The 24,865-nt window shown below is 40.1% G+C and overlaps 4 protein-coding genes and 1 long non-coding RNA gene across 16 annotated transcripts in view; 2 read left to right on the forward strand and 3 right to left on the reverse strand.

The window, feature by feature from the left end:
- Positions 1 to 3,932, reverse strand: part of LOC105696240 (inositol hexakisphosphate and diphosphoinositol-pentakisphosphate kinase) — a 29,918-nt gene extending 25,986 nt beyond the window's left edge. The window contains exons 1-3 of one of the 5 annotated variants that reach the window (XM_012418540.2): positions 3,450 to 3,932; positions 2,831 to 2,955; positions 2,558 to 2,665 (exon numbers count right to left, since the gene is read on the reverse strand). In XM_012418540.2, the coding sequence (XP_012273963.1) occupies positions 2,558 to 2,665; positions 2,831 to 2,863 (141 nt within the window). In that variant the 5' untranslated portion in view covers positions 2,864 to 2,955; positions 3,450 to 3,932. Of the gene's footprint in view, positions 1 to 178; positions 911 to 2,557; positions 2,666 to 2,830; positions 2,956 to 3,449 lie in introns of those variants that run through there. The other 4 variants (XM_012418555.2, XM_012418552.2, XM_012418560.2 and 1 more) reach the window with 4 other exon arrangements.
- Positions 3,933 to 4,730: 798 nt separating this feature from the next.
- On the reverse strand, positions 4,731 to 8,522 carry LOC105696248. Of its 4 annotated transcripts, none has more exons than XM_012418581.1 (6): positions 8,440 to 8,522; positions 7,167 to 7,379; positions 6,923 to 7,080; positions 6,660 to 6,847; positions 6,319 to 6,598; positions 4,731 to 5,757 (listed from the first exon to the last, which is right to left on the reverse strand). In XM_012418581.1, exons 2-6 carry the CDS (start codon positions 7,370 to 7,372, stop codon positions 5,303 to 5,305), a joined length of 1,287 nt encoding a protein of 428 aa, XP_012274004.1. In that variant the 5' UTR covers positions 7,373 to 7,379; positions 8,440 to 8,522; the 3' UTR covers positions 4,731 to 5,302. The 4 variants fall into 4 exon arrangements, with proteins under 4 accessions (XP_012274004.1, XP_012274007.1, XP_012274003.1 ...); XM_012418584.1 differs by lacking the exon at positions 8,440 to 8,522 and adding an exon at positions 8,300 to 8,316; XM_012418580.2 differs by lacking the exon at positions 8,440 to 8,522 and adding an exon at positions 7,653 to 8,076.
- Positions 8,523 to 8,566: 44 nt separating this feature from the next.
- On the forward strand, positions 8,567 to 13,225 carry LOC105696249 (acyl-CoA-binding domain-containing protein 5-B). 3 transcript variants are annotated; one of them, XM_012418586.1, is made up of 7 exons: positions 9,990 to 10,164; positions 10,863 to 11,056; positions 11,164 to 11,326; positions 11,554 to 11,702; positions 11,779 to 12,132; positions 12,488 to 12,681; positions 12,809 to 13,225. In XM_012418586.1, the coding sequence occupies exons 1-6, from the start codon at positions 10,005 to 10,007 to the stop codon at positions 12,632 to 12,634; spliced, it is 1,167 nt and encodes a 388-aa protein (XP_012274009.1). In that variant the 5' UTR covers positions 9,990 to 10,004; the 3' UTR covers positions 12,635 to 12,681; positions 12,809 to 13,225. The 3 variants fall into 3 exon arrangements, with proteins under 3 accessions (XP_012274010.1, XP_012274009.1, XP_012274008.1); XM_012418587.2 differs by lacking the exons at positions 9,990 to 10,164; positions 12,809 to 13,225 and adding an exon at positions 8,567 to 8,782 and having other exon boundaries at positions 12,488 to 12,634; XM_012418585.2 differs by having other exon boundaries at positions 12,488 to 13,225.
- Positions 9,219 to 9,982, reverse strand: LOC105696253. Its single transcript, XR_001103694.2, has 2 exons — positions 9,669 to 9,982; positions 9,219 to 9,592 (listed from the first exon to the last, which is right to left on the reverse strand). It is a non-coding gene; the product is annotated as an uncharacterized LOC105696253 (long non-coding RNA).
- Positions 13,226 to 14,356: 1,131 nt separating the features above from the next.
- LOC105696245 (phosphatidylinositol 5-phosphate 4-kinase type-2 alpha) lies at positions 14,357 to 24,728 on the forward strand. Of its 3 annotated transcripts, none has more exons than XM_012418575.2 (9): positions 14,357 to 14,625; positions 15,380 to 15,477; positions 16,035 to 16,145; positions 16,559 to 16,750; positions 19,320 to 19,461; positions 19,934 to 20,233; positions 20,320 to 20,495; positions 20,627 to 20,769; positions 21,081 to 24,728. In XM_012418575.2, exons 1-9 carry the CDS (start codon positions 14,488 to 14,490, stop codon positions 21,266 to 21,268), a joined length of 1,488 nt encoding a protein of 495 aa, XP_012273998.1. In that variant the 5' UTR covers positions 14,357 to 14,487; the 3' UTR covers positions 21,269 to 24,728. The 3 variants fall into 3 exon arrangements, with proteins under 3 accessions (XP_012273998.1, XP_012273999.1, XP_012274000.1); XM_012418576.2 differs by having other exon boundaries at positions 19,335 to 19,461; XM_012418577.2 differs by lacking the exon at positions 16,559 to 16,750 and having other exon boundaries at positions 19,335 to 19,461.
- The last annotated feature ends 137 nt before the right edge of the window (positions 24,729 to 24,865 follow it).

The raw sequence follows: 24,865 nt of genomic DNA on the forward strand, positions 1-24,865 counted from the left end.
GTACGAAGGTACATAACAGGTGCACTACTGTCACAAGACACACACGAAAATTTGGATACCTTTGTGAATGTGTTCGAAATATCGAAATATTTTTAACAGTGCGTACATTGATACCGAAAAAAGACTTACACGCGAATCATACATAAATGCGTAATATAAACGTCGAAAACCCACCCACCATCAAAGTCGTTCGACAAGGGCTGAAGTACAAGTAAGGAAAGATATCCTCGTAATTGTCAAACATCTTCGGAGAGGAACGTACCGTTGTCGCTCTTCGACCGGATTAATTAGCACTGAGTTTAAGTAATCCTCGACGGCGAACGCGAGGCACCAGTGTTGAACTCTGGCACGTGGTCCTCTACTTATCGGTTAACCATCAGTCTGTCTCTTTTTGCGAGTCCGAATGACTATTTATCGATAACTCCCAAATGGCCTAAAACGAACTACGAACTCGATAAATGAGTTACCAAGGTTGCGTCACACGCGACTCACAGAATGTAGCACAGAGTCAACGAATGAATATTAATGCTAGCTCATGATAGAATTATTCATTTCTAAGAGGCCGAGTTAAAGGTAATTCGGATCGTCGCTTTCATATCGCAAATCCGTTTCGTTATTACTTGTAAGTATCGGTAAACGAAGGTCACAAATGTATGACAATGCTCTTATCTGTCGGGCGACAAAGTTACTTCAGATTCTTTTACGCTTATCACAAGTCATCTGTTAGTATGTAACTGATTACAGATATCGCCTGAGCATGTTTGTAAGAGAAGGACGTAATCGCTATGAAATCATTGAATATAGATTTAATTAACTTTTTATAGAACAGCTTCCGATCAGCAATACGACTTGAATTTGAATGTTTTAAATCCACTACTAGAGAGTCGTATAAAATCACATCAATCTGTGATGCAGAGTATCAATTAGTCTTCATTATTAAATAATGATTGCTGCGACTATGAGACCCTTTCATGTCCAAGCTCAAGGTTAATCTGATTCGTCCTTGATTGAAAAAGCCCAATAATAGCTGGGCCAGTACAAATTCTTATTGATTATTTAAAATCGATAACAAACGACTATAATCAATTGTCAACATGGTCGAGCTCGATTGTCGCAGTTCACAATTGATAACAAAAATTCCATATTTTCGATACATCTATCTAAATTTAAATTTAATTATCAATCTCAAGACTCAAACAACATAAGTAAACATTATTGCTTCTCATTTCTTAGATGTTAGAGCTATAAAGTCTCACAAACTCTTATTATCCTGTAATCATGAAAAGTAAAATCAAAATATATTTATATTGGATTTATAAAGTAATAAATAAACTACCATCATCTGCCAGTACGGTTCTGCTTCATTGTCACAGTCAACGATGTAAACATCAGGAATCGTTGTCAAGCAGGCCTCGGATTCTGTCAGAGAATTGATTTGATCCATCTCTTCGACACTGGTTGATGTTTTTCAATTTGCAGCTTTAATTCATATTAGGTCCCTTAAATATTTGCACTTTAATATTAATTATTTACAAACTATCACTTCATACTGAAAAAGTATTCTTCATTGAGCACTTTTTATCGAACGTATTCGAGTGCAATGCATGCCATCGGAATAGTCAAAACATCAATTTGTTAGCTTTTGTATAATATTCCTATATTTAGTATATTAAATTCCCAGTGACACAATATCTTCGATATAAGTTCACAGGGTTTCACTACTTCGTTATCTTAAGAAAACTTTTTAAGCATTTCAATGATTAACACGTGTCACCTTTGTGAGAAAAACGATAGTTCTTTTATTGAAAACTTCCTCACCAAACTTCACTATAAACTGAATATATTTTTAATAATTTTCTATTACTGTCACTGATTATTTCACCTTGATATTTTAAAGTTTTAAAGTATACTGGGAACTGAGCTGGCTCGAGGAACTGAGGCAGGCCTCACTTGACATCAGATGTCCGGGGCTTTTTTTCAGAAGGGATATATTTAGAGGTATGTGGCAACGACCCTTAATTTGCCAACTGGACGCGAGTTAGTTCTACTCCGGCTCTTCAATTGGTCGAGGTGGTTTACTATTAAGACTGAGAGAAATCAAGTCCTAAGTTGTTATCGTTAAGAAAGGACGACAGTACTAATAACTGACAGAAAGATATTATAAATATACTACAATCACTGGGAGTGAATTCCTTATACGTAGAAGTGTTGTCAGTAAATTTTTAATTCCTTTCTCAGAAAAATGGTCATATTAAAAACGTTTAATATTTAAATTCTAATTCTTAGTCAGAGATCAACATTTTACTTAAAAACCGTGTTTATATTCAAGGTAACTAAATTACATAATGCAACAGAGGAATACGATCTAGTAACAATCATTGGTGCTAAGCAACCATTGCCTTGGCAACTTTCAATAATGTGATGACAGGGTATAAAATGTGGTTATAAATTTGTGAAGTGATTCATAAAATAACAGAATATTTAATTAAGTATTAATTTAAAGGACATCAATAACAGAGGTTAGTAGTAGCAAAATTTAAAAGAGAAACCAACTCACTCGTTTAGATGAACGGTAGATTGAAGAACCAACGGAACCTACAAGAGTTGGTTGTCCTGCGTTGATGTCTCCTACGTAGAAGATCGGTCGGCTTGCATTCTTAAGACCCTAGAAAACATGTTATATCAATTCGTTGAATTGCAATACTTGCTGATTCAGATATCAAAGATCGTAAGACAAATTATTTAATAAATGACAATATTTTATTTCATTTTAAGTAGAAAATTACTTTAATACAAATAATAAAAACTGATTTAAAAATTATAAATTTACCTGGTAGCCATGTTCCAGTTCAGTGTAAGACATGACAGATCGGCTCTCATTGAGAAAACTAACTGTGCCCTGTGAAGATACCAAAAGCCTTCTCCTGCCACAGTGATGACAGACTTGGCGTTATGCTGCAAACAATGCATACTGTTATATTGTGCTTATTTCAGCAATAGCGTATTAATTACTTATTTTCATTTCTTTTTATTTTTAAATCATATACACATCAGTAGAAACAAATACTTCCTTTCAAATGTAGTAATCATAAACTACATAGTTTCGATCAGTATAACAACTTTTCTTACGTTAATTGAATATAATTTAAAAGTGAAGTATCAAATAATCAGAACGTAAAAAGAAAACATGCACGTCCTGCGGATTTTGATGTCACTAAGTCTTAACCTCAAAGTTTCATCAGTTGAAAAAGATTGCCTTCTTTCGTGGTGTCGCATAAGACACTGGAATTTTTCACCCGTCAAGAATCTTAGAAAATTTCGGGAAATACAATTACATACGATGTATCCGTTCCTTTCGAGGAGCTTGGAAGTTTGGGCTCGATTAAAGCTTCAATAATGACGTTGCGACGCTTTAGTTGCGTGGCAAGGTGCGGCCTAATATGTCTTACCTTAATTCCGTTCAAAATGAATTAGGTCGATCGATTTTCCGCGATGTGGCCAGCCAGTTTCCTCGCTGAACTTGGAGCCGACGCAGTTTTTGAATCTCTGTCAATACTCCCCAATTTTCCGCCATCTTGTCATCTCGATAGTTTTAACTCGATAGGTCGGGTATCTGGCAGCGAGATCAATCCGCGATCATTTGAAATTACATAATCGATGCTTACTAACGTAACAAAGCGTATATTCTGTATTTCTATACAAGACGAAATGATTCACTTGGTATTCAATGTTGTAATCGGGTAGTTGTCTTTGGCTAAAATTGAGACGTTGCAGTTTTTGAATCCTTATCTCGATTTACCAATTTCGATTATTTCGATTCGCCGACAACTCGATAAATCGAAAGACACAGCGCGACATTTTGAAACTATAAAATACTTTCCATTTGCTTTGGTTTAAATAATAGCAAAGGGATCGCTCGCTCTTATTTTTTTAATCGCCTTGAAGATAATTGTTTATCATACATTTTATGAATGTTTTAAATTGAAATGCCATTTTAATTATACGATCTATTAAGAGCCATTACTTGTCTACGTAATTAGGCATACTTCGTTACGTCACTGGACCGATTCCCAAAACGACGAGATGATTTTGTCCATTCTGCCGATTTCAAAAGAGAATCCTTTGTCCAGAAACCAATATCTTGTGCACGCGTTACCGAAAGCCGATACATGTCTGTTGGTCCAACGAGTTTTAATAAACCTTTCTTTCTCTGTAACCGCAAACGTTCGTGACTGCCGTATGAAAATCCGTCAGCAGTACCAACAATCGAGTCTAGGGTATTGTACAATTCGCAGAAAGTTTTTCCTGGATTTTTTCGTACCCGATTTTCCAAAATGACCATCATACACGGAAGCTTCCTTGGTTCTTTATAATCTAAGCAAAATTCTTAGTGCACATATGTATACTATTCTTATTTATGCTAATCTATTATTATGGTATAATTCTATGCATATAATTTACTAACCCATACTAATAAAGTAAAAGAAATCTTAACTTAATCTCATGATTATTACCTTCCCTTACACATTCCTTAATGTAATCTCCATATCCCAAAAATGTCAGACCGAACATCTCCATGATAAAGTTTTGGAAAAAATCCGTGCATTTATTCCGAAAAGAGATTGATGAATAGAACTCGTGACGAAATGTACTCTCTTTGGTTACCTCTTTACTCTCAATCCTCTCGATCTTCTTTTTTATTTTTAATGTTACACAGTCTCAACCATAAATACTGTGATGAAAATGTATTATATCAGTATAAAGTCAGAAATTAATCTCTCGTACATACAAGTCGAACAATTTTAATTAATGTATGATATATTTATATTAAAATGAGGTTCTTACCTATATTGGATTACTATTAATACAAAGTCTTTATAATTTTACATATCTACGTAATTGATTAATTAATAACGGTATCTATATACTGGTAAAGAATAAAAATAATTTGGCCTATTAATGCGAGTTATTAAATTAAATTATTAATCATACTTATAATTAGCTATAACGCAATTTAATAAATATATCCTTATAAGTGTATATAGTACAATTTCATATGGCTCTCCATTGGCACCATAAATAAAAAATTTACTTAACTTATTCACAGAGAATAATACAAGCGCCTTATTTGACCTCCTTTAGATGTCAGTAGAATTCAATGTATCATAAGAAGCAGGATTGCTACGTCGTTAAACTTAATTCTTTTAAACATGATTGCCCTTCAAATTTAGTCAATGGAATTTAGGTATGTGATACATCTAATTCGCATCTAGAAGTAGCTTTTATCAATATAATATTTTTTTCAATTGTAATCTTTTTCAAAGCGGTCATCATGACCCCACACTTTGCTATTGGTAACCTGTTTCGATGACCAAACTTGTTCATCTGTCAACTTATCTTTCTTTCCTCTAGGGGATTTTTTATCATTTTTATGTTCCTTGCCACTATCTGCTACCCCAGAACCACGAATGGCTCTGGGCACTGGAGCACTTGCACCGGAGAAGTTTTTCATACAAGCATTAGCTTGAAAATTTCGGTGATCCCCGTGAACACCTTTTTGATCTGTATAAGTATTTTTCTGATCATCGACAGTAGTCGATTGTTCACTGCAAATGGTTTTTGATTCAACTTGGGTATTTCCTTTATTCTTTGGAGCTCTCATAAGAATTCCAATAGTGTTGTTTGTTGAATTCGTTTCTGGTTTGGACTTCTCAGATTTCTTCTTTTCACTTCCTTGTTCTGAATTAATTCCTGAATCTGAAATAAATAAATCACATTATCCAATTAACAACCTTATACTGCGTGTATTTGTTTTAATGGTGCAACTGAAAAAATGTGCATTTTATAAATGCACAAAACTTATTAATACTCTAATCGAATACCACAAATATTCATTATTTATTTTAGAATATTACTTGACCACTAATTCCTTCGTTTGCTTCTTTCCAGTACAATAGAAAAAATGATATTCAATTGGTTCATAATTAATGAAAAGTATTGTGTATCTTAAAAAAACATAAAATAATTTAAACATTGTTAACAAAACAACGTTGAAAAGAAAGTTTACAGAGGAAAATTCAGGGATTTTCATTTGAAAGAAAAAAAGAGAGTAACAGTTTTGAGGTGCTTATATTTATCACAAGTTCAATGTCAGAAAAACATTGAATGACTTTTTATACAAATTCTATACTTCATAATAACATAATAAATTATATGTATCGATAATTAATACAAAAATCAATGAAAATTGAAATAACACACAAAAATTAGTTATTATTGGTAGTACAAATAGGGAAATTCAATAACCTTAATCATTACCTTTAACATTACGATCCTTAGATTTTGTATTTATTGTGAGATCCTCATCATGTCGCTGAATCTGTATCAAGACTTTTGTGCCAAGCTGTTCTACATAAAAGTCTTGCAGATCACCAGAAAGCGGACAGTAGCGCTGATTGGCTAAGTCAAGAATGAAAAGTAGCATGCCTCTAGACCGTGCACTAAGATTACGAGTTATGAGAACTGTTCGAACATTGATAAGGAATTGTTCCAGTTCAACTTGATTTTTTTCATAAATTTTTCTGCCATTAATCGAAGCCTGAAAAAATTATTGAAAATGAAGAAATAAATAAATTAAAATAAAAATGATATATTGCTACCTGAGTCGTGGCAAGCTCAATATCTTCTTCCGAAGCAGTTTCAAGTAACATCTTCATATAATTCAATAGAGGAATTGCAAGTACTTTCACTGGTGTCCCACAAAGGCGAAATCGATAATATATTTCTCCCAGAAATGATACAGCATTAAGAAATTGTTGTTTATTTTGCTCCCTTAATTCTTCCTTTCCTGAAGACAAATTGCAAGGCAATGTGATTATATACAATAAGAAAAACATTGTATTTAAGATTACAAATTCCTTACGATTGAAATCAGACTGCATTGCAGTCAATAATAAGGAACGTAACATAGTATCAGTGTTGGAAATACAACAAATATATTTATCACTTAAGACTATTGCCAGTTTTATTCCAAAGTCTCGATCCTCTAGAGCTTGCTTGTACAACTGCTCGATAAGTTGCCTGAAAAAACATCACTTATAGAAGATAGAAGCACTTTCATTAGAATTAAATATTTAAATGAAAGAATGAAGAAAAGTCCATTATACTGTAGTTTATTATTGTCTGCTATGCTGGTAATCAATTTTGCGATTTCATTAACCTCCTCTACAGAGGGTGAACTGCTTAAACCAAGCTTGTAGATTTCATTGACAAGACTGCTAAATTCTGTATCCTGTGAGACGGTTTTTCCTGGTCTACGAAGCACAGTCTCGTGATCTTCGTGCCTTGTCCATCCACGACCACGAGAAAGCATTTTTCAGCTGTTAAAACACAATTTACCAAACATTAAACCAACATGTTGTTTAAATAAACTAATCTTTGAATTTCAAATAGCATATCAAACTGTGACAACTGCACTTTAATAAAAGGTTTACTTCATGCGATAGTACATTTACAGTTACATTCTTATTCCTTAAAGGTTCATTTAAAGCATCATAAAATTTAAATCAGTGAAATTAATTGGATCAATTTTAGGTTACGATATTTTCAATCGAGTAACCTAATCACTGGAATAGTCAAAAAGTCATATTTACCAGGTCGGTCACAAAAATGATAACACCCAGCCAAGTTTCCGTGGCTGTTGCGGAAGTGGAAATTGAGGTTAGGTTTAAAGATAATAGCGGGAGGTACATTGGCGAACATAAATGCCTCCCTTGCGGAGATGGTGTTGCCAATGTACAATAGGAAGCATTCATGTTCACTAGTGTACACATATATAGAGAATTCTGAATTCTTTGGTATGTAGAATGCGCAAATTGCAAGTCGCGAATTTGAGGTGGCGCCACGGACAGAATCGCGATTGCGCAAACTTTCTGGAGTAAATTTTGCATGCACTGCAATTTCATGACATTTTACTAGAGTGTGTATCATTCCTTAATTATATTCCACAAGTAGTATTACATAGTAAACCAATAACTAATTCAAAGATGAAAAAATGACTGAACAGGACCCAGTGGCGGCTCGTGATTATTCGGAACGGAGGTGCCAAAATATAAACGTCTATAGCTAACTTAAAAGATGGGTTGTCTCGTTCATGTTGTGAAATGTTTCGGCACCACAATGTACGATTTATAACAATATAAACGCGACACATCTACGTCGATTTCTGCTTTATGCAAACTTATGGCACCGGTAAAGAGCCCGGATAGCAACAAATAAGACTGACATTTTTTTTGCGTACCCACGTTTAAAATGTGGCAGAACTATTTACGAGCAATTTGTATTTCCCACCACGGCGCGCCAAGTCGACATTCTCCAATCAAAATCGAGTATTCCCGGAGACGACAGCCAATCGCGAGGCGGCATCCTATCAGCTCTTACCAATGAATGCACGTCCCTGGGAGAGTGGCGACCAATCAGCGTTTAGTACCGCATTGACGTGTACGCATGCGCGCTCCGTTGGCAATCGTATGGCGACTGGCGAGTCGCCGCTCGCGAGCTGAAGGTGGAGTTTCGGAGTTTCGCGATTTAGTTTTCCGTGAATTTTCTCCGAGTGTCTTCTGTGGTCTTCCGCAAGTCGCAGCCGTTAAGGCCACGCCTGCATCATCCACCTTCACTTCTCCTAATTTCCTCGCAAGTGGCTGACACGACGGAACAATCATCATGACAACCGAGGAGAAGTTCCTCGCCGCAGCGAACGTGATAAGGAATCTGCCAAGTAAAGGTAAACCGCCTCTCCTTTCTCCCCTCTCGCCATGCGTTGGGTCTTTTTGCGACCTTTTGCGTCACTCCAACGCTCGCTCTCTCTTTATTTCCTGTCGTACTGTACAACCATTCGCAACCCCCCTAAGCGAGAAAGGAGACGGCGATACTTGCACTTTCGCGAATGGGACAAGGACGCCGATGTGTACTTTTCCGTTTGTAAACAATGGAGAAATACCTTAACGCTAAAAGTGCCGTGACGATGGATTTAACGTAATTGAAATTCATGCATTTATGTTCATTTAGTCAATATTTTACATTTCAGAGATTCGCCGAGCACTCGTGATGCAAATCTTATATCCGAAGCATTCGTTAATATTCATTTCTTTGTGTCCGGACTTTGGTCATCCTCGACGAGACAGGTTTAGACGCAGTCGTTGATTTGAAGACCAGTCGTACTTGGATTTGTACTGAAGTTTTTTATTTAGAGCATTAGTACGGTAGCCGACTTTTCACAAAATAGAATGTTGACGTGTACTATTTCGTTTGCATATAAAAAAAGCAGAGCTTATTATTAAGAACATTGCCCACTCAATTATTCAAGCATAAATATATTCTTTACATTTAGTTATCCATTTATTCGTTATTATAAATTCAAATCGTTGCGAAATTATCAAATGGATTGTAAAAAAGGCGAGCCAAGTTGGAGCGCACGTAACCGAAGACCCTGTACTTTTGATCGTGACCAGATCATCCATGTGCCATTATTCTAATCAGCAGTTGCCATGGTCATAAATGTCTTGCGTACCGAGATTCCAATAAAAAAGCAAACCTGTGTCAAGAGATGATGTATATTTTGCCATTGCGATGTAAATTACTTACGAGAAGACAGTTATTTTCTTTTTTACTTTTTTTCCCCCAACCATCGATCAAAGAACTCCATTTATAACACCAAGGAATCATTAGATAGACAATTATAATGACTCTTTGACGTGTCTTCTGGTGATGGTGTAGACGGTAATGGTACTTCTTATAATTCCATTTGTTGAAAATTCATTGATAATCGTAGACATTCGCGAAGTACTTTCTTCGAATGGCTCGCCGTGAATAATTTTACTTTCGTAGTAAAGGCTCGACTACAGCCTGACACTTTCACAGCCGCAATTACTGTGAAACGGAAAGTAAAGAGGTCGGGAGATCTCCTTTCGGACGTATTCAATCCACCACTGCTGAAGACATTATTCATGCCTAATCTAAGTATCATTGAGGTCATGCGAAAATACAAGTGTCGTCTTGCTCAAGATTCATTCAATTTCCCAGTCGATGATCCCTTTCTCTCCTTGAAGAAAAGAGTTTTCCGTTGCTCCGAGGAAACGACAGATGGGAGTATATTAAATCGCACAAGTATTATGTAACATTGTTTTGTTAAATGAAACGCGGATTAAAAAGGTCTCTTCGTAGAAATCATTCAAGCGATTCAATAACAAAGAAGAAAAAGGATCATTAATCGCGTTTAAAGATTTTTCTATCGGGTTTTTTTTAGACGGCAGTCAAGTTCAACTGCAGAGAGAGACAAAGAACTTCATTGAAGAAAATTTCAACTCGAACAAAGTACAAGTTCAAGATCATTGATTATGTTCTTTGTTTCTTAGTTCAGAGACAAATCCGTTCCTTAATCGAGTTTGACGCTTGATAACATTTGACGCAATACTCGGTATGAGAAAGTATTGACAATGATTTGTACAATCTTGATAAGACCTTTGGATTGAGTAGATTTGTTTCACGCTTCTTTCTTGGGTTATTTGTAATAAATTATTATGTATCAATGACGCGGTGTTGCATAGATTATAATGAATAGTCAATATTGTCGACTGTTAAAAAAATCAACACTTTTGTTTAACGTGATATTAAACTTATAAAATGAAAGCACAGCTGCGATATGAAATGACGTCAACTTCTATCTTATCAAAGAAGCGTCCAATATAGAACGGTCCGCATACCGAGAAAATTATTCTCCATAGCGAGCGACCGGATTATGCCGAATGACAGTTGTTGAGAACTATACCTAACGATGTTTGATTACCTAATGTTTTTGATTTCAGGAGCATTTCAGCCGAGTCACGAGCTTCAACTGCGCTTTTATGGATACTACAAGCAGGCAACGGAAGGACCTTGCCAACAACCAAAGCCAGCATTTTGGGAAGTTATGAAAAAGGCCAAATGGGACGCATGGACTCGACTTGGGAATATGTCTCGAATCGAAGCCATGAACAACTATGTCGAGGAATTGAAAAAGGTAACAAGAAAAATCTTGAAACTCCCCGCTGTCAGGTGGCAATCATGGATACACATTTTTTCTTTGTTGGTTATCGGTCTTACGACGAATGCAATTTTACTTTCAAGATAGTCGAAACAATGTCCTATACGGATAATGTGGCGGATTTTCTGGGCTGCTTGGATTCGTTTTATGAAAGTGTACCTGCAGAAGATCTCGAACTCCTTGTTGGACCCGTCTTGGAGAGGATGCGTTCTCAACCTGGATCTCCGCTCCATACATCTCCCTTAGGTTTGTCCCACTTTCAAATACAAATAAATACGATAGTGGTTGGAAAATATTTATATCAAAAGTGTAACAAGATTCGTTCATTTGACACCAGAACACCTACGGTGTTTGATTGACTGCTTTTTGGTAATTCTCCACTTTTTTACTTTTTGTTAGGATATTTTCCTGTTGCGTGTTTTTGTCTGTCGAAAGCTGTCAGAGTGTTACATTTTATTTATATCGGTGCACAGGATCCAGAGAGACTTCGCCCCACAGAATGTGCAATTCATCTAGGCGCATAACAAGCAGCCTGGAAACGAGTCCAGCGAGTAGCCACAGTGCGAGCCCTTTACCACCTGACACCGACGGAGAAGAAGAAGAGTTCATCGATACCGTTGAAGTTAGTGTTATTACACGTGTCATCGCCTCGTGCAATTGGATTAAAAGAAAACTTCATAAATTCACTCATTCCACAGTCTGCCCCGGAACGATCAAATAAGGATATGACGAAGTCTTCCACTACCCATAAACAACATTCCACAAACTCTGTCACTTCCCATGAGAAATCCAATGGTCAAGCCCCTGTGGTGAAAGAAAATTCTTCCAAGTTGACTAATGGGTATGCAGAAGAAAATCTTCCAACCACATCCACTGCCGACACGAAACAAGACAGAGGACGGTCACGTGGAAAAAAAGAGGAGAAAAGGAGCGAAGAGTTCCTTAATCAAATTGCAACAACTATGCAGAACCTTCAAAAAGATGTTGACAGGATAACAGCCAGGGTGCGGAGTCTAGAAGGTCAGGCTCTCCTGGCTCTTGCACCAGAATCGGTGAGTTAATCATATACTGTTATTTAATACCTTTACATTCGATGGTGGCAGTTGATGCATTTAAACTTTGTGACATTTTGGTCTCAGTATGGATCCTCTTTAAACTTCTATAAACTTATGAGAATTATTATACTTTCATTTAGACATTCTTCCGAACTGTGTCATATTTAGTAACAATTGTAGCATGATGTCGTAAAAATGCTGTTTGGAGAGAAACTTACAAATAGTTTAACCCATTCACTGCCAACTACGAGATATCTCGTAGTAAGCATATGTACCAAGACTGCCTCTAAATTTTCCTGGCAATGAATGGGTTAATACATTGTATTTGTTATACCGATTGTTTTGTTTTCAGGACCAGACAGTAGCACGAAACAAATATCCAAAGTGGTGGCCACTGCCAGAATGTTCACCACGTGTGTTTGCCATTCTGATCCTGTGGCCGTTTGTTGCGCAGGCGATTGTATCATACGCTCAGCGATATCGCCTACGAAGGCTGTGATCTTCATATTAATTATACGCCTACGAAATGCATATTCCATATTAGCCGTAAGTAATCTGGGATTTAATATGTACATCGATTTCCACGAGAGTGAAGCATTCTTTTCGCGTCTTGCATACCCAAAAAACTTGAGTTAACATGTAGGATTTGTACTATATCGTTCATTATCATTAGAATGTAGCTACGGAATATTCCTGGACCTTTCGATTCTCATTGGGCCAGGCTGCGTCACTTTGGACTGTACTAGCTCGAAGAGCCTGTGGAGAGACTGTTGTCAATTGTTGCGAAACTGGTAATCGATCTCCCGATGAGCCAGTTGGATGATTTGTATAAAGTTGAATTTCCTAGAATGCCTTCGATTCCAACACGACGGAAGACACTCGACTAACCTCTAAACGTCACTGAGCACAAGAGTTATCGTTGTGGAGATACGTCGACATTGGTTTTTAAGGTTAACGTTATGTAACATCAAATGTTATATTCGAATGAATTATTGTAATATACACATCCATATATATATATACATATATATTTGTGGGATAAACGACATTTTTGTATGGTAATCGTGTAATACAAGGCTTTAGGATAGAACTATGTGAACTACCCAGCGGATACGAAACCGTCACCCAAGTAGCGACAGAAATGAGTTAGGAGATTGTTCACAGGAAGGATCGCGCGGTCGCGTCCTGTGCTGGAGGATGCGGACGGCTAACGCACGTGCCACCTGTTACTCCTCTGTGGGGGCTCGTGCGATCGCGATAATATTATAGATACAGGGTTTTGAAGCTTTTATGAGGGGTCCATGACTTTTTCAACCGGTTTTCGGACTGCCCAGTCCCCGGTGAATTTTTTTCACAACTGAGACCACCAGAGCAACAGGGAACAATATTCTCTTCAAATTAAGATTTCGAGCGAGTAGCTGTGATTCTTTTCAAAGGAGATATGGGTTTTTGGCGTTTTGAGATATTCGGAGGCATTGTTAGGCGTTTTAAGATATCTTCCTTGTCTCTGAATTAGATCGCCACTGGGGGGTATCAGGTGGCAAGTGCACGAGCCGTCCGCATTTTCCACCGAGGGCAGCACAGAATGCGATCGCGCTATCCAACCCGTGAGTAATCTCCCAACTCATATGTGTGGAGACATATCCAAAGCCGGATTTATCCAATCCGGTATTGAATAAATACTGACGGTGGAGACCCGGTTCCACAACTTGAGTTAACCAAAGTTTAACTGCTTTACTCCCGGTTTAAGCCTGCTGTATACTAATTAAACCCCGGTTAACCCGAGTTGTGGAACCGGGCCCATAAGAGGAAGTCCAGTTAAATTGACGCCCCATCTGGTGACACGTCTTCGCATGATATTTCTAGTGATTCGAAAGTGTGTCGTGAGGCGGCGCGCGTGTCTTCCATCCGGCGCGTTTCGTGGGCTTCGCGCTTTCCCCATCGAGCATGCCGTGGCAGTGGGTCGGCCGGGTCGGCCGTGCGACGTATGTCGTGTTTCGACCGATCGTTCGTTCGGAGGCCGCGAGTCCCCGTGTCGCTGGTTGCGCGCGGTTGCCCGGTGATTGCGTGCCCTGTGTGATTCGCGCATCGCTACTGCTCGAGGCGTCTCGTGTGCGATGACGCCTGCCTGATCGGTCGGTGCAGGTCGGTGCGCGTCCCGGGCACACGCACTTCCGTGGGCACCGCGGGTTCCTCCCATTAACCCTTGGCCTGCCGACAGCGAGCGGACACCCAGTTGACCCAGTAAGGACCTAGTGGAGAACCAGTGGCGACCGAAATTGATTCGCCGTCCTGACGGCAACGAACTATCGCTCGAGCTTCGGACGACGGTACTGCTGACGATACTCTAAGATGTCGAGCGTCCCGCAGGTCGCCGCCGGGCTGAGCAAGCTCAAGAAGAAACACTTTCGCGTCAAGCATCAGAAGGTCAAGTTATTCCGCGCGAACGAGCCCCTCCTGAGCGTCTTCATGTGGGGTGTCAATCACACGGTGGGTTGTAGCGCCATTTATTTTTCTTCTTCCGTTTCTCTCATTAGACCACTTTACAGGTAAAGACGTTCTTAGAGCACTTTTGCACTCGATGGCATACCACAAAATCAGAGTTGCCAGGTCAATGAGTCTTTCTATTTGTTGTTTATCATGGATGTGTAGAGGTGAATCGCTATTGCTATAACCTTTGTCGTCAACACGGTTAGTAAGGTACGGCATCTAAGAGGGATTCGAATATCGGGAAGCACTCCTCGATGATTCTGGCAAGACCTGCGATGTTTGGAAATTAAATATGAAATTTAGTAAGCATATCGCTACTTGGTATCAAGGGAAGACAAAGGGTAATCAGAATCGGATAGAGATATAAAACGAAAGTGTGATGTGATTATGGGAATATTATTCGTCATCCATAATTCTTGTATTTTAGGTCTTTTCTCATACCTCGGGTGGTAGTAAAAGTTGTCGTTTATCTGTAGCCTTTAAATAGTCGAAATACATTTCTTAACAATGAAAGTGAGGTATGAAGATGAGCCCTAGTCTTTGAGAGGGTATTGATCATTCCTTCCATACTGTTAATTTATTGAGGAGAATCGTTATTTCTTATTAATATGGGACTATGTACACTGACGAACATGAATGCTTTCTTTATGGATATTCTGCTATGCGTATATAATGAGAAGACGTTTGTGTTTGCCAGTGTACAGGTGGCAGCTTAGCCTGAAATTGACTTCCTTTCTTTTTCTTCTTGTTGCAGATAAATGAACTGAGCCATGTAAACATACCGGTAATGCTCCTGCCGGATGACTTCAGGGCATACAGTAAATTAAAAGTTGATAATCATCTCTTTAATAAGTGAGTCATTCAATGCCATAATACAGTACTCCATTTCATTGCAAATCATTGCATCATACCTTTAGTAATTCTCAAGTTCACGTGTACTCGAGTAGAGCCAGAAGATATAGTTTAATTTTATTTTCAAACATTAAGTTTTTTTACAAATCCAGCTTTGTGTATTGCTGGTGAATTACCGGTAAAAGGAAAAAGTGTACATAATCGAGTCGATATTGGGCAATTTATTAAAAAAATGTATCGCTGCATTGCTTGTTTCCCTGAATGTTCGTCATCGCGTGTCGGTCGGAAAAGAGACCTTCATTGATTCTATTATTAAAAGTAGCGACTAACCAGCCGATCTAGTATTAACCGATATATTTAGAATAGACTACCATGCTCCTTTCTGTACTCATAGAACGGTAATTGATGCGCCGTGTAAGACCTGCTGGCATTTCCAAGAATTATTAACATTTTCTGGACAAATTAGGTCCAGAAGCAGCAGCTTAGAATTCGGTTGATCGCCTTCGCCGAGTCGTATCGCTATTCATCAGTAATTCATGAGTTCAATTTCATTCCAGAGAAAACATGCCCTCCCACTTCAAGATCAAGGAGTACTGCCCTCTAGTCTTCCGGAATTTGCGGGAGAGGTTCGGGATCGACGATCTCGACTATAAGGAGTCGATGACAAGGTGATGACATTAGTAAATTTTTCTAGTTACGTCTTATCTAGTTTATTCATCAAAGACTACAGAGGAAGAACGATCAGATTCTAAATCGAGATTGTGCAGCCATTGGAGCGTAATAACCTTCGCATTTAATACGTCTAAATGCATCGATTCATCTTCTCCCGAGTGGGAAACAAAGCTCCCTGTTGTATAGATATCGGGTGCCTGCAATTACACCTCATAATTGATGAAACGTGACTCAGATTAATCTTCCCCTGTAATCTCGATCTGTAACGAAAATTCTGATCGACGTTATCGTGTTATCGCGTTAACGCATATCTACCGGATCAGAGAGGACGGTTTAGGAGAGACTGCTCCACATTCTGAGTTTCGGCAAAAAGTATCGCCCCCACATAACTGGTACACTCTGCCGGCAGATGTCGCACGTTTAGTCCTTCGCGATCGACGCGCCGCAATGAGTTGGCGGCATCCAAGGGAAGGACGCGCCAATTGGTCCAGCGATCCGCTACAGCTCCTTCGATAACCCTCTCCCCTCCCTGCACCGCATCCCTGGTCCCTCTCCTCGAAAGACCACAGCGCACCTACGGCTTTAAGCCCAAGCGATTGAGGTTAGCTGGATTTTCATCTTTATATATCGTGTTCCGTGTGTGTCCACCTGTGGCTAACTTGCAAGCGGTCCACCGCCATGTTCTCGCGGCCGGTCACGTGACAGTGCCTGGGGCCTGCGATTGGTCGAGAGGATTTCGCCGCGACGCGAGCGCCACGAGCGCCTCTTCTCCGAACCCGAAGAGTCGTTTTCGGGAATCCCATTAGGCCGAAACGACCCATCGGGTTTCGCAGGGCCATGGTTGTATCGTTTCACGGTATATACGTTATAATTTATGTATTGTATTTTTGTAAACGTTAGGGAAACTGCATAATGCAGCTACGTATCAACGTGCTGGCTCTATTACGTAAGGATCCTAGCAAAGCCGTCCTCGAGGTCTGGTTTATGTACCGTTCTAACCCGATGCAAAATTCATCTGAAGCGTTTATGCTTTTCTTACCTTAACCCTAAATTTTATTCTAATCCAGAAAAATTCCCAAGTTTGCATTTATCTTAACTTATACCGTGATTTTAAGGGGAAGCGTATGCGCGTAGTTTGAATATGCGCTTATCCTTCACAATGTAGTCAGCTTTCGTTATTCTTAGCAGCAGTAATTACAGCGTAATTAAATGACGCCGCCTGTTCATTTCACGGTTTTCATCAGGAGCAGTTTGAATTTTATGCTTAGGGGCATATCAAGATGCGTACGTACTGCGCATGAAGCTTGATTTATGCTTCTGTCTTAAATCTAACTTAATCCTAAATTAATTGTTCACCGTAAGGAATTCATAAAGCGCGTTTACGTTTTCCTTGTCTTCAAATTTTATCATAAATTCCCCCTGTGAATTTCTTATTGTAGATAATTAAGCTTGAGTCAGGACGGAAACATAAACCAGGCATGAGCGGGTCCAGAAAAATTAGAATAGAGGAAGAAGTTCGGGTTAAGACGGAAATCAGGCTCGACGTTGCTTCGAACCAATATTGCGCGCCGATACTAACGTTAATGCTGCGCCATAGCCGGTTTATCCTGCGATAATAATACTAGCCACATTGATTAGCACTCGAAGCACACGGAGACTCGTGCGACCGAGAATTCCATATTTGTCACCCGCCTCGCAACCGATTTCATTCATTAATTATTCATTCCCGTCCGTTACATTAACTCTTAAGGTGAAGTGAAACATCCTTCAAATCAGTCGATTCGAATACAACACTTTTTTTTTAAGGGTATTAGACCAAACTGTCCGAAACCTTGACACATCACTCCTGATCACCTAAGAATTGTCCTGACACATTCAAAATGTGGATTTTTCAAAAAAATTTTTTAACTCAGTCCAGGCCAGAACCAAAATGGCGTCGAGCTCTCATATTTCGATCGATATACAATTATCGAAGGCTCAGGACAATTTTACGACAATTTAGAACACTCTGGTAATCGATAAACTCGCATTTGAACGGGATAAAGGCAAAAAAAAGTGTTGTATGCGCTTCTTTGCTAAAACAATGGTAATACGAGGTCTCGGAGTGAAAATTTAATTGGCCTGGAAATCACAGATGGCGCAAGGGGTCCCTCCGCAGTCAATTAGGGCCCCAGAAGGCATGAATCCAGAGGATTTCTAGAGCTTTACTTCGATTTCTTTATAATTATTGTACGAAAACGACAGGTGGAATATGCCATTTGGTACAATATCCAATATAAGTCGACCCAGCTGTCAATATAAAAACGAATGTCGGCAACGTAGGCATTTAGAAAAATCTTCTTCATCGACGTTGATCAAGTTCCTCGACGTGTTTCACTTCACCTTAACCCCGCAGTGTAGTATATTCCGAGATAACGCGTGCTATTGTTCATGCGTTTTTAATGCAGTTTGTATCCGAACAGGAAAAGGAAGGAGGCGGTTAACGTCTCTAGGTCTTGCCGTTGAAATGTGTACATTCCGTCCCCCGAAGAGTGACCTATTTACTACTTTATTACTGCATTTGATCTTGGGGCATTTTGCGAGGTCCTCGTCAACCGCGTCGGTCGATATTTCGCCTCCTGCGATGCCGTTATTGACGTTATACTAGAAAAGGCGGGCGGCTGGCCAAAAATTGTTGCCTACCAGCCTGGTGCATCGCGGAATCAGCTGGACGGTTGCCATTACCGAATGCCCACTTTAGATTCCTCGAGTTAGTAATGTCGAATTCGCTTAATATGCGGTCTTGCGGAGCAAATGACGATTGTTGCGCTACGGCGAGGCGCGATCGATGCGCCATCAGTGGCCGAGTCTGCTAACATTCGGTCCGACTCTGCTAGGAGAATGGTAACATTAATGCATTAATGATCCTGTATATCCCTGTATGATGGCGCAGAGTGTCTTGAAGTGGTGAAACATTGTTTGTGCGTTTTTGTCCCTTATCGTGGAAGCGAGGACCCTGTCCACGATTTTTACGGATTGGACCGCCTCCAACCGGATGCTTCCCAAAACGAATCGCAGATGGCGTTTCGTCCTTAACGTCGCTCTAGCCTACTCGTTAGCGCCCCTTAGTGCAGAGACCGTCTCCTCCGCCAGCTGGACAGAACAGCTACAATGTATTAAATTGACTCCAGTCGTTTCTTTTGTAGGTCCCAGCCCACTCTGGATGAGAGCGGAGCCAAGTTCTACCAGTCCTATGACAAGCTCTTCATCATCAAGACCCTGACCAGCGAGGAAGTCGAGAGGATGCACTCCTTCTTGAAGCAGTACCATCCGGTGAAGGCAGACACCTTTCTGAAACGAATATCCGTTATTTAGATGTGGAGATTAACGTCAATTCATTCGGACGTACTATATACGTGTTATGGGCATTGTGTAAACAAAATCAGCAGGACTGAATCTCCGACTGAACCGCAAAATATATGTAGGATACATTGCTGGGACGCTTTAGTGCTTTTAAATGCGTTTGTGTTTTTTACACGGTTGTAGAGGTTACAGAGAATTTTTATGTAATTTCTTCTAAGGCGATAGTCATTTTTTATTGTCGGATAATATCCTTCGGAGAAGAGATATACGTTACGTTCGTATGTGACTACGTGGAGAATCGTTCTAAATTTTAATGAGACCCCATTTTGTCAATTTTTTTACATTTTTAATTTATCATACTGCCCACAAGATTTACATATTTACGCTTATTTCGAATACGTATCGGCAAGCGCACCCTTTGACGGTATTCTTTAAATTTCAGTACATCGTCGAGAGGCATGGAAAGACTCTGCTACCGCAGTACCTGGGCATGTATCGGCTGACGGTGGACGGCGTCGAGCACTACGTCGTCGCTATCAGGAACGTCTTCTCGAATCATTTAACGACCCACAGGAAGTTCGATCTGAAAGGCTCGACGGTGGACCGAGAGGCCTCCGACAAGGAGAAGGAGAAGGATCTACCGACTTACAAGGACAACGACTTCGTCAAGGAGGGAATGAAGATCTACATCGGGGAGGAGGCTAAAGCAAAGCTCATAGAGACCTTGTCCGCGGACGTCGACGTGAGTTTTGCGAAATCGAGATCGGCCAGTCCTCTGTAAGTGGAGTTTGGTAAGGAATGTACAGTTCCTTCTAACGAATTTTACAGTTCCTCACTCGGTTGCACCTGATGGACTATTCGCTGTTATTGGGTCTCCATGACTGTGCACGCGCCGAGCAGGAAAACAGGGAACGTGCCGAGAGAGAGGAAGACGAGGACAATCACGAGGAAGAGGAGGACAGCGAGTCCGGCAGCGGCTTGGACTCCAGGGGGCCCATGGGAGAGTGAGGCGATAAATTATATATTTCTCTAACTTTGATCGTTACCACCACGCCCTAGTGATTAGGTGGAATTCGAAACTTCCCAAATTGATTCAAACTCTGTAAAGTGGATTAATTGGATTTGCGGTTTACAGTCGCGGTTGGGGCTGGGGCGGAGTAACCGGAATGGCCACACCTCCGGAATCACCTCACGCTGCACTTATGCGAGACACCAGCCTTCAGTACGAAGACGCTATAATTCCCGAGTTAGACATTTATGCCATTCCCAGTTCAGAAGGTACGCGAAAGATCACTCGTCCACATATGCTTTGGCACCCCTGTATTTCTGATTCTCTGATATGGTCCGACGTTACGGAATAGCTTTAAACCGTTAAACCGTTAAGTGTGGCGAAACGTCCAACTCGTAACCGAGGTTCGTGGAACCGGGCATAAATGTAACATGCCGCATTGCAGATCCCCTTAAAGCCCCTGGCGGGTTTCGCTTCGTCTTGGCTCGTAAATCAATGTGATCGATACCCATTAGACCGTTCCTTCGTGGGAAATGCATGTTGCTTTTCGTCCTTCCTAATGGAACCGTTCGATTTCTAGGTGCACCGACGAAGGAGATATACTTTCTGGCGATAATCGACGTGCTGACGCACTATGGCGTGAGAAAGCAGGCGGCGAAAGCTGCCAAGACCGTTAAGTACGGGGCTAACGTCGACGGAATATCAACCTGCGATCCAGAACAGTATGGGAAACGTTTTATAGAGTTTATGAGCAAGGCGATAGAATAAGCTGTGATTGGCGGCTCGTATGTGACGAGCGCTAGTGAGGTTGGATCGTTCGATTTAAATGATAGGAACCGAGGAGAGCAGCATTGCTTCCTTACGATGGCATCGGAGCGCAAAGGGGTGCTTCTTTGCGGCGAGGCACCTTGAACGAAACATTTGAAACTCTATTAAGTTGATGTTTCACTAACACTTTTGCTCCATTAATGAGAAATATGATTTCGCTTGTATATTGGTGCAAAGAAGAGACAAGTATTCCTCCTTTGGTTCCGCGTCAGAGATTCGTTTGAAAATGTAGAAGTGTGGATTTTACAGTTTTGTCGAGACAAAGGAGGAGTACAAAGTTTCTTTCCGGTTAGTCGCGAAGTTATACAATGTTTAATGTAGAAACGAGCCGCTGTTGGAGATCCTTAATTTTCTACGCGAGTCGAAGGGCATGTGATCTCAGTGTAAAGATACAGTTTTCCTTTTCTCTTCGTAGCGATCCATTTGAAACATAAGAGATTACTTAACGTTTCAACGTCGCAAGATTTTAGGAGACCTTCGGACACAAAGGACTGCAGTTTAACTGTGAGAGATCTATTTGTTTTCAACACATCGAACCAGTTCCTTCGTTGGGTGGCAGATATGACAAATAAATCTTTCACTGCGAGTCCCTTCTTTCTTTATGCACAGTGCATTCCGCGTTCGAATGCGTATTTTAAGAGTTAGGTATCGTTAGGCTCGATTCAAAAGTAAATCTGGAAAAGAAGCAAGAATCCTCGAAGTGATGTGGCGTCGATGCGGTCAATGCTCTTAAATCAAACTTTTGCACACGTAATCCTCATAGAGCATTGAGTCAATCGATATGCACGACTTTTATCGCGTCAATGCACTTATCTTCGTGACACGAGTTTCTGTAATTTCAAATCGATTGTACTTCTGGAGTTCCTTAGACAGTTACCTTGGATAGTCTCGAAGCGATGGATTTACTCGGCGCACTTGAATTATGTCGAATTGAATCCATTGATACAATGTGCTCGAAGCATGAAAGCATAAAAAAATGGATCGAGGCACAGGCCAATGAAATGTCTATCTCATTCGAGTCTTCTTGAGTTCTAACAAGCTTCGATGGAGATCAGGAAGCTTCTCAACCTTCGAAAGCTTCGATGGGTCTCCATGTATCGATGTGAGGGGATCCAATATATAAATAATACTGTATGTGCGAATGTTATATTATATTTAAGAGCTTTGAGATATACATATATATAAAACTAGCATGTAAGGATAAGGATATACATATACATAGTTAGGCGTGCGACGTCGAGTTATCGTAAACCTTTTGTAAATTCGTACCTTCGGTTCTCTACGCCGACCGGCGCTCATTGCCCGTCCAAGTCGCACACCAGTCAATTCTCTAAGAGAATCGAGGGGCAATTGGCGTCGATCGCCTCCCTTCTTATTTCTTTAAATATTGCTCAATACATCGATTTATTAACAATTTATCCTGAAGCTCCACGTATTCTCTGTACACGCCGGATGGGGATGCGTTAATAGGAAAGATCCGTGCCGCGATTAGTCGAGGGTCCCCGTTAATACACCGATCGCGATGTCAGAAATCTCTTTCTGCGTTAACGCTGATTTCTGCTTTACGGCAATAGGATTTCGTTATCGCAACGGAAGAGTGGCCATCTTCTTAGCTTGTAAGACTGTGTCCAATCTACGGCGAGAATTCAGCGACACTAAAGTGCTTACTGCTGCGTTCATCGAAAACATCATAACTGTATTTTCCTCCTTCTAGGATAAATAGAGTGTCATAGTTGTAACGGATCGCAGTACCGGAAGATATTGTAGACCAAAGTTGTTTCGTACATTACTCCGAACAGCTGTCTTAAGGGGATGCGAATGTGGCATCCGAAAGCTCAATCGTTCATGAAACTTTTCTCTGAACTGAGTGCACCGAATCTTTTCAAGCTTCACAACGTGAATACGGAGGCTGTAAAGAAGGTCCCGACACTTTTGATTGAAATTTGATTTTTAATAAAAAATTGTTAAAGTACCTATAAAGAATTTTTTTAACAATTTAAATTCCATGGGTGCCCGGACCCTCCTTGTAGCCTCCATATTCAGGTTGTAAACTTTGAAACGATTCTATATACCCGGTTCAGAGAGGTTTCATAAACGGGACCTCTTTGACGCCACTTTCATATCACCTTAAGAACAACCCATTGTGACACGCACTGTTAGGGCAAAAGGAAGCCACGTCGATCTCAAGCACCACGGAACAGATATATTTGATCGAATTCCACAAATATTCTTAGGGTATCGATGAAACTTAACGCTGTATCCGTCGATGAAAACGTAACAACCTCCCAAACCTTCTTTCATGGGGTTCGATGGAACCCTGTAGTACAGATCGGTGTAAAATCTTAATGCGTACTCTAGCATTGGCATGCTATTTGCAAGCGCACTCGCTGTCTATTAATCCTAATGTAAGGAGAATGCGTGAGAGAAATGACAAGAAAGAACGAACGAGAGGGAGAGGACGCGTACGACACCCTGTCTCTAATTAACGAAATAATCAATTTTGTAATTTGTTAGTGGAGATTAAGTCCGACGATCGATTAGCTTTATCAAGTAAGGAACGTCTAGTCTCGAATTCGATCATTTCTTAAGATTTTCTGAAACACCGAGTAAGGTCTGCGTTAGGGGGTCACAGGAGGAGGGACACCAGGGGAAAGAACTAAGAATAATCAATGACTTCCGCGTTGAAGAAGTCCCATTATGTGTCTTAGCGTTTCTATTTTTCGAAGTACTCGCCAGTGGGTGTCTTTTGTTCCTTGCTGAGAATTTCTTATGACCATGTGTAAAAACGCATAAAATTTCTAAGTTCCTACGAGGGTTTTTTTTTTTTTATCACTTATTGGCTCGCCCGTAAGATCTTCAGCGTGCACTTTGTGTGGTGGCGTAAGAGCAGCTACTTCTGACTAGGAGAGCTCTTTCGAAGGACCTCTGTTTCATCTTAAGATGTTTCGCAGCTAAGGAGATTTTTTTTATATTTCCATTAAATTGTCAAGTCAGAGACTGGTCTTGACGATTAACAGTTTAGTGAGCCTCTCACAGAGATTATTCACTGTTAATGTCAGAGCAGTGATGGATAAAATATAATTAAATTGTAATTATTTCACTGCGCTTAATCCTCTTCTTCGAGTTCTCAGAGGTTCTTTGCGAAGACCTTATTGTATACACTTTGGTTATTTTGTAACGCAAACGCATCCAATGCCACTATAGTTTGGCAAGGTTTCTTTGTAAGTTCTGTTAAAGTTGTCGAGCGAGACCGGAAGTGGTCACAGATGGTCCTGAATTTAAAAAGGCTTTTCTATATCAGGCGTCAAGTCATTCTTTTTAGCGGCTTAAATCATTCGTTTGGAGAGAAGAGTTGTCTGCAGAGTTAATAAGAACAGTGTAATAAATTGCTGGAGATAAAGGAAATTCTCTTTGTCACAAATCCCTTCACGATCATTCATCGTAAACAAAATTTTTCAGTTTATCATATTTGAAAAGTAAAAAGCAAAGGATCTTCGTTGCTTTCCCAATGCCGAGTAGTTTGGGGAAGAGACCGAC

Source organism: Orussus abietinus, unplaced genomic scaffold (genome assembly GCF_000612105.2).
Source record: "Orussus abietinus isolate OABI.00-Male unplaced genomic scaffold, Oabi_2.0 scaffold37, whole genome shotgun sequence".
Classification (NCBI taxonomy): Eukaryota; Metazoa; Arthropoda; class Insecta; order Hymenoptera; family Orussidae; genus Orussus; species Orussus abietinus.

Bases quoted from the DNA above. Each gene is read 5' to 3' on its own strand.
- LOC105696245 (XM_012418575.2), top strand. From the start codon at position 14,488: ATGTCGAGCGTCCCGCAGGTCGCCGCCGGGCTGAGCAAGCTCAAGAAG. The intron at 14,626-15,379 runs GTGGGTTGTAGC...TTCTTGTTGCAG, and splicing joins TGTGGGGTGTCAATCACACG to ATAAATGAACTGAGCCATGT. The intron at 16,146-16,558 runs GTGATGACATTA...CTCTGCCGGCAG, and splicing joins TATAAGGAGTCGATGACAAG to ATGTCGCACGTTTAGTCCTT.
- LOC105696249 (XM_012418585.2), top strand. From the start codon at position 10,005: ATGCCTAATCTAAGTATCATTGAGGTCATGCGAAAATACAAGTGTCGT. The intron at 10,165-10,862 runs GTATTATGTAAC...TTTTGATTTCAG, and splicing joins GAGTATATTAAATCGCACAA to GAGCATTTCAGCCGAGTCAC. The intron at 11,057-11,163 runs GTAACAAGAAAA...TTTACTTTCAAG, and splicing joins ATGTCGAGGAATTGAAAAAG to ATAGTCGAAACAATGTCCTA.
- LOC105696248 (XM_012418581.1), bottom strand. From the start codon at position 7,372: ATGCTTTCTCGTGGTCGTGGATGGACAAGGCACGAAGATCACGAGACT. The intron at 7,081-7,166 runs GTATAATGGACT...ATGTTTTTTCAG, and splicing joins GCAGACAATAATAAACTACA to GCAACTTATCGAGCAGTTGT. The intron at 6,599-6,659 runs GTAGCAATATAT...TAATTTTTTCAG, and splicing joins TTGAGCTTGCCACGACTCAG to GCTTCGATTAATGGCAGAAA.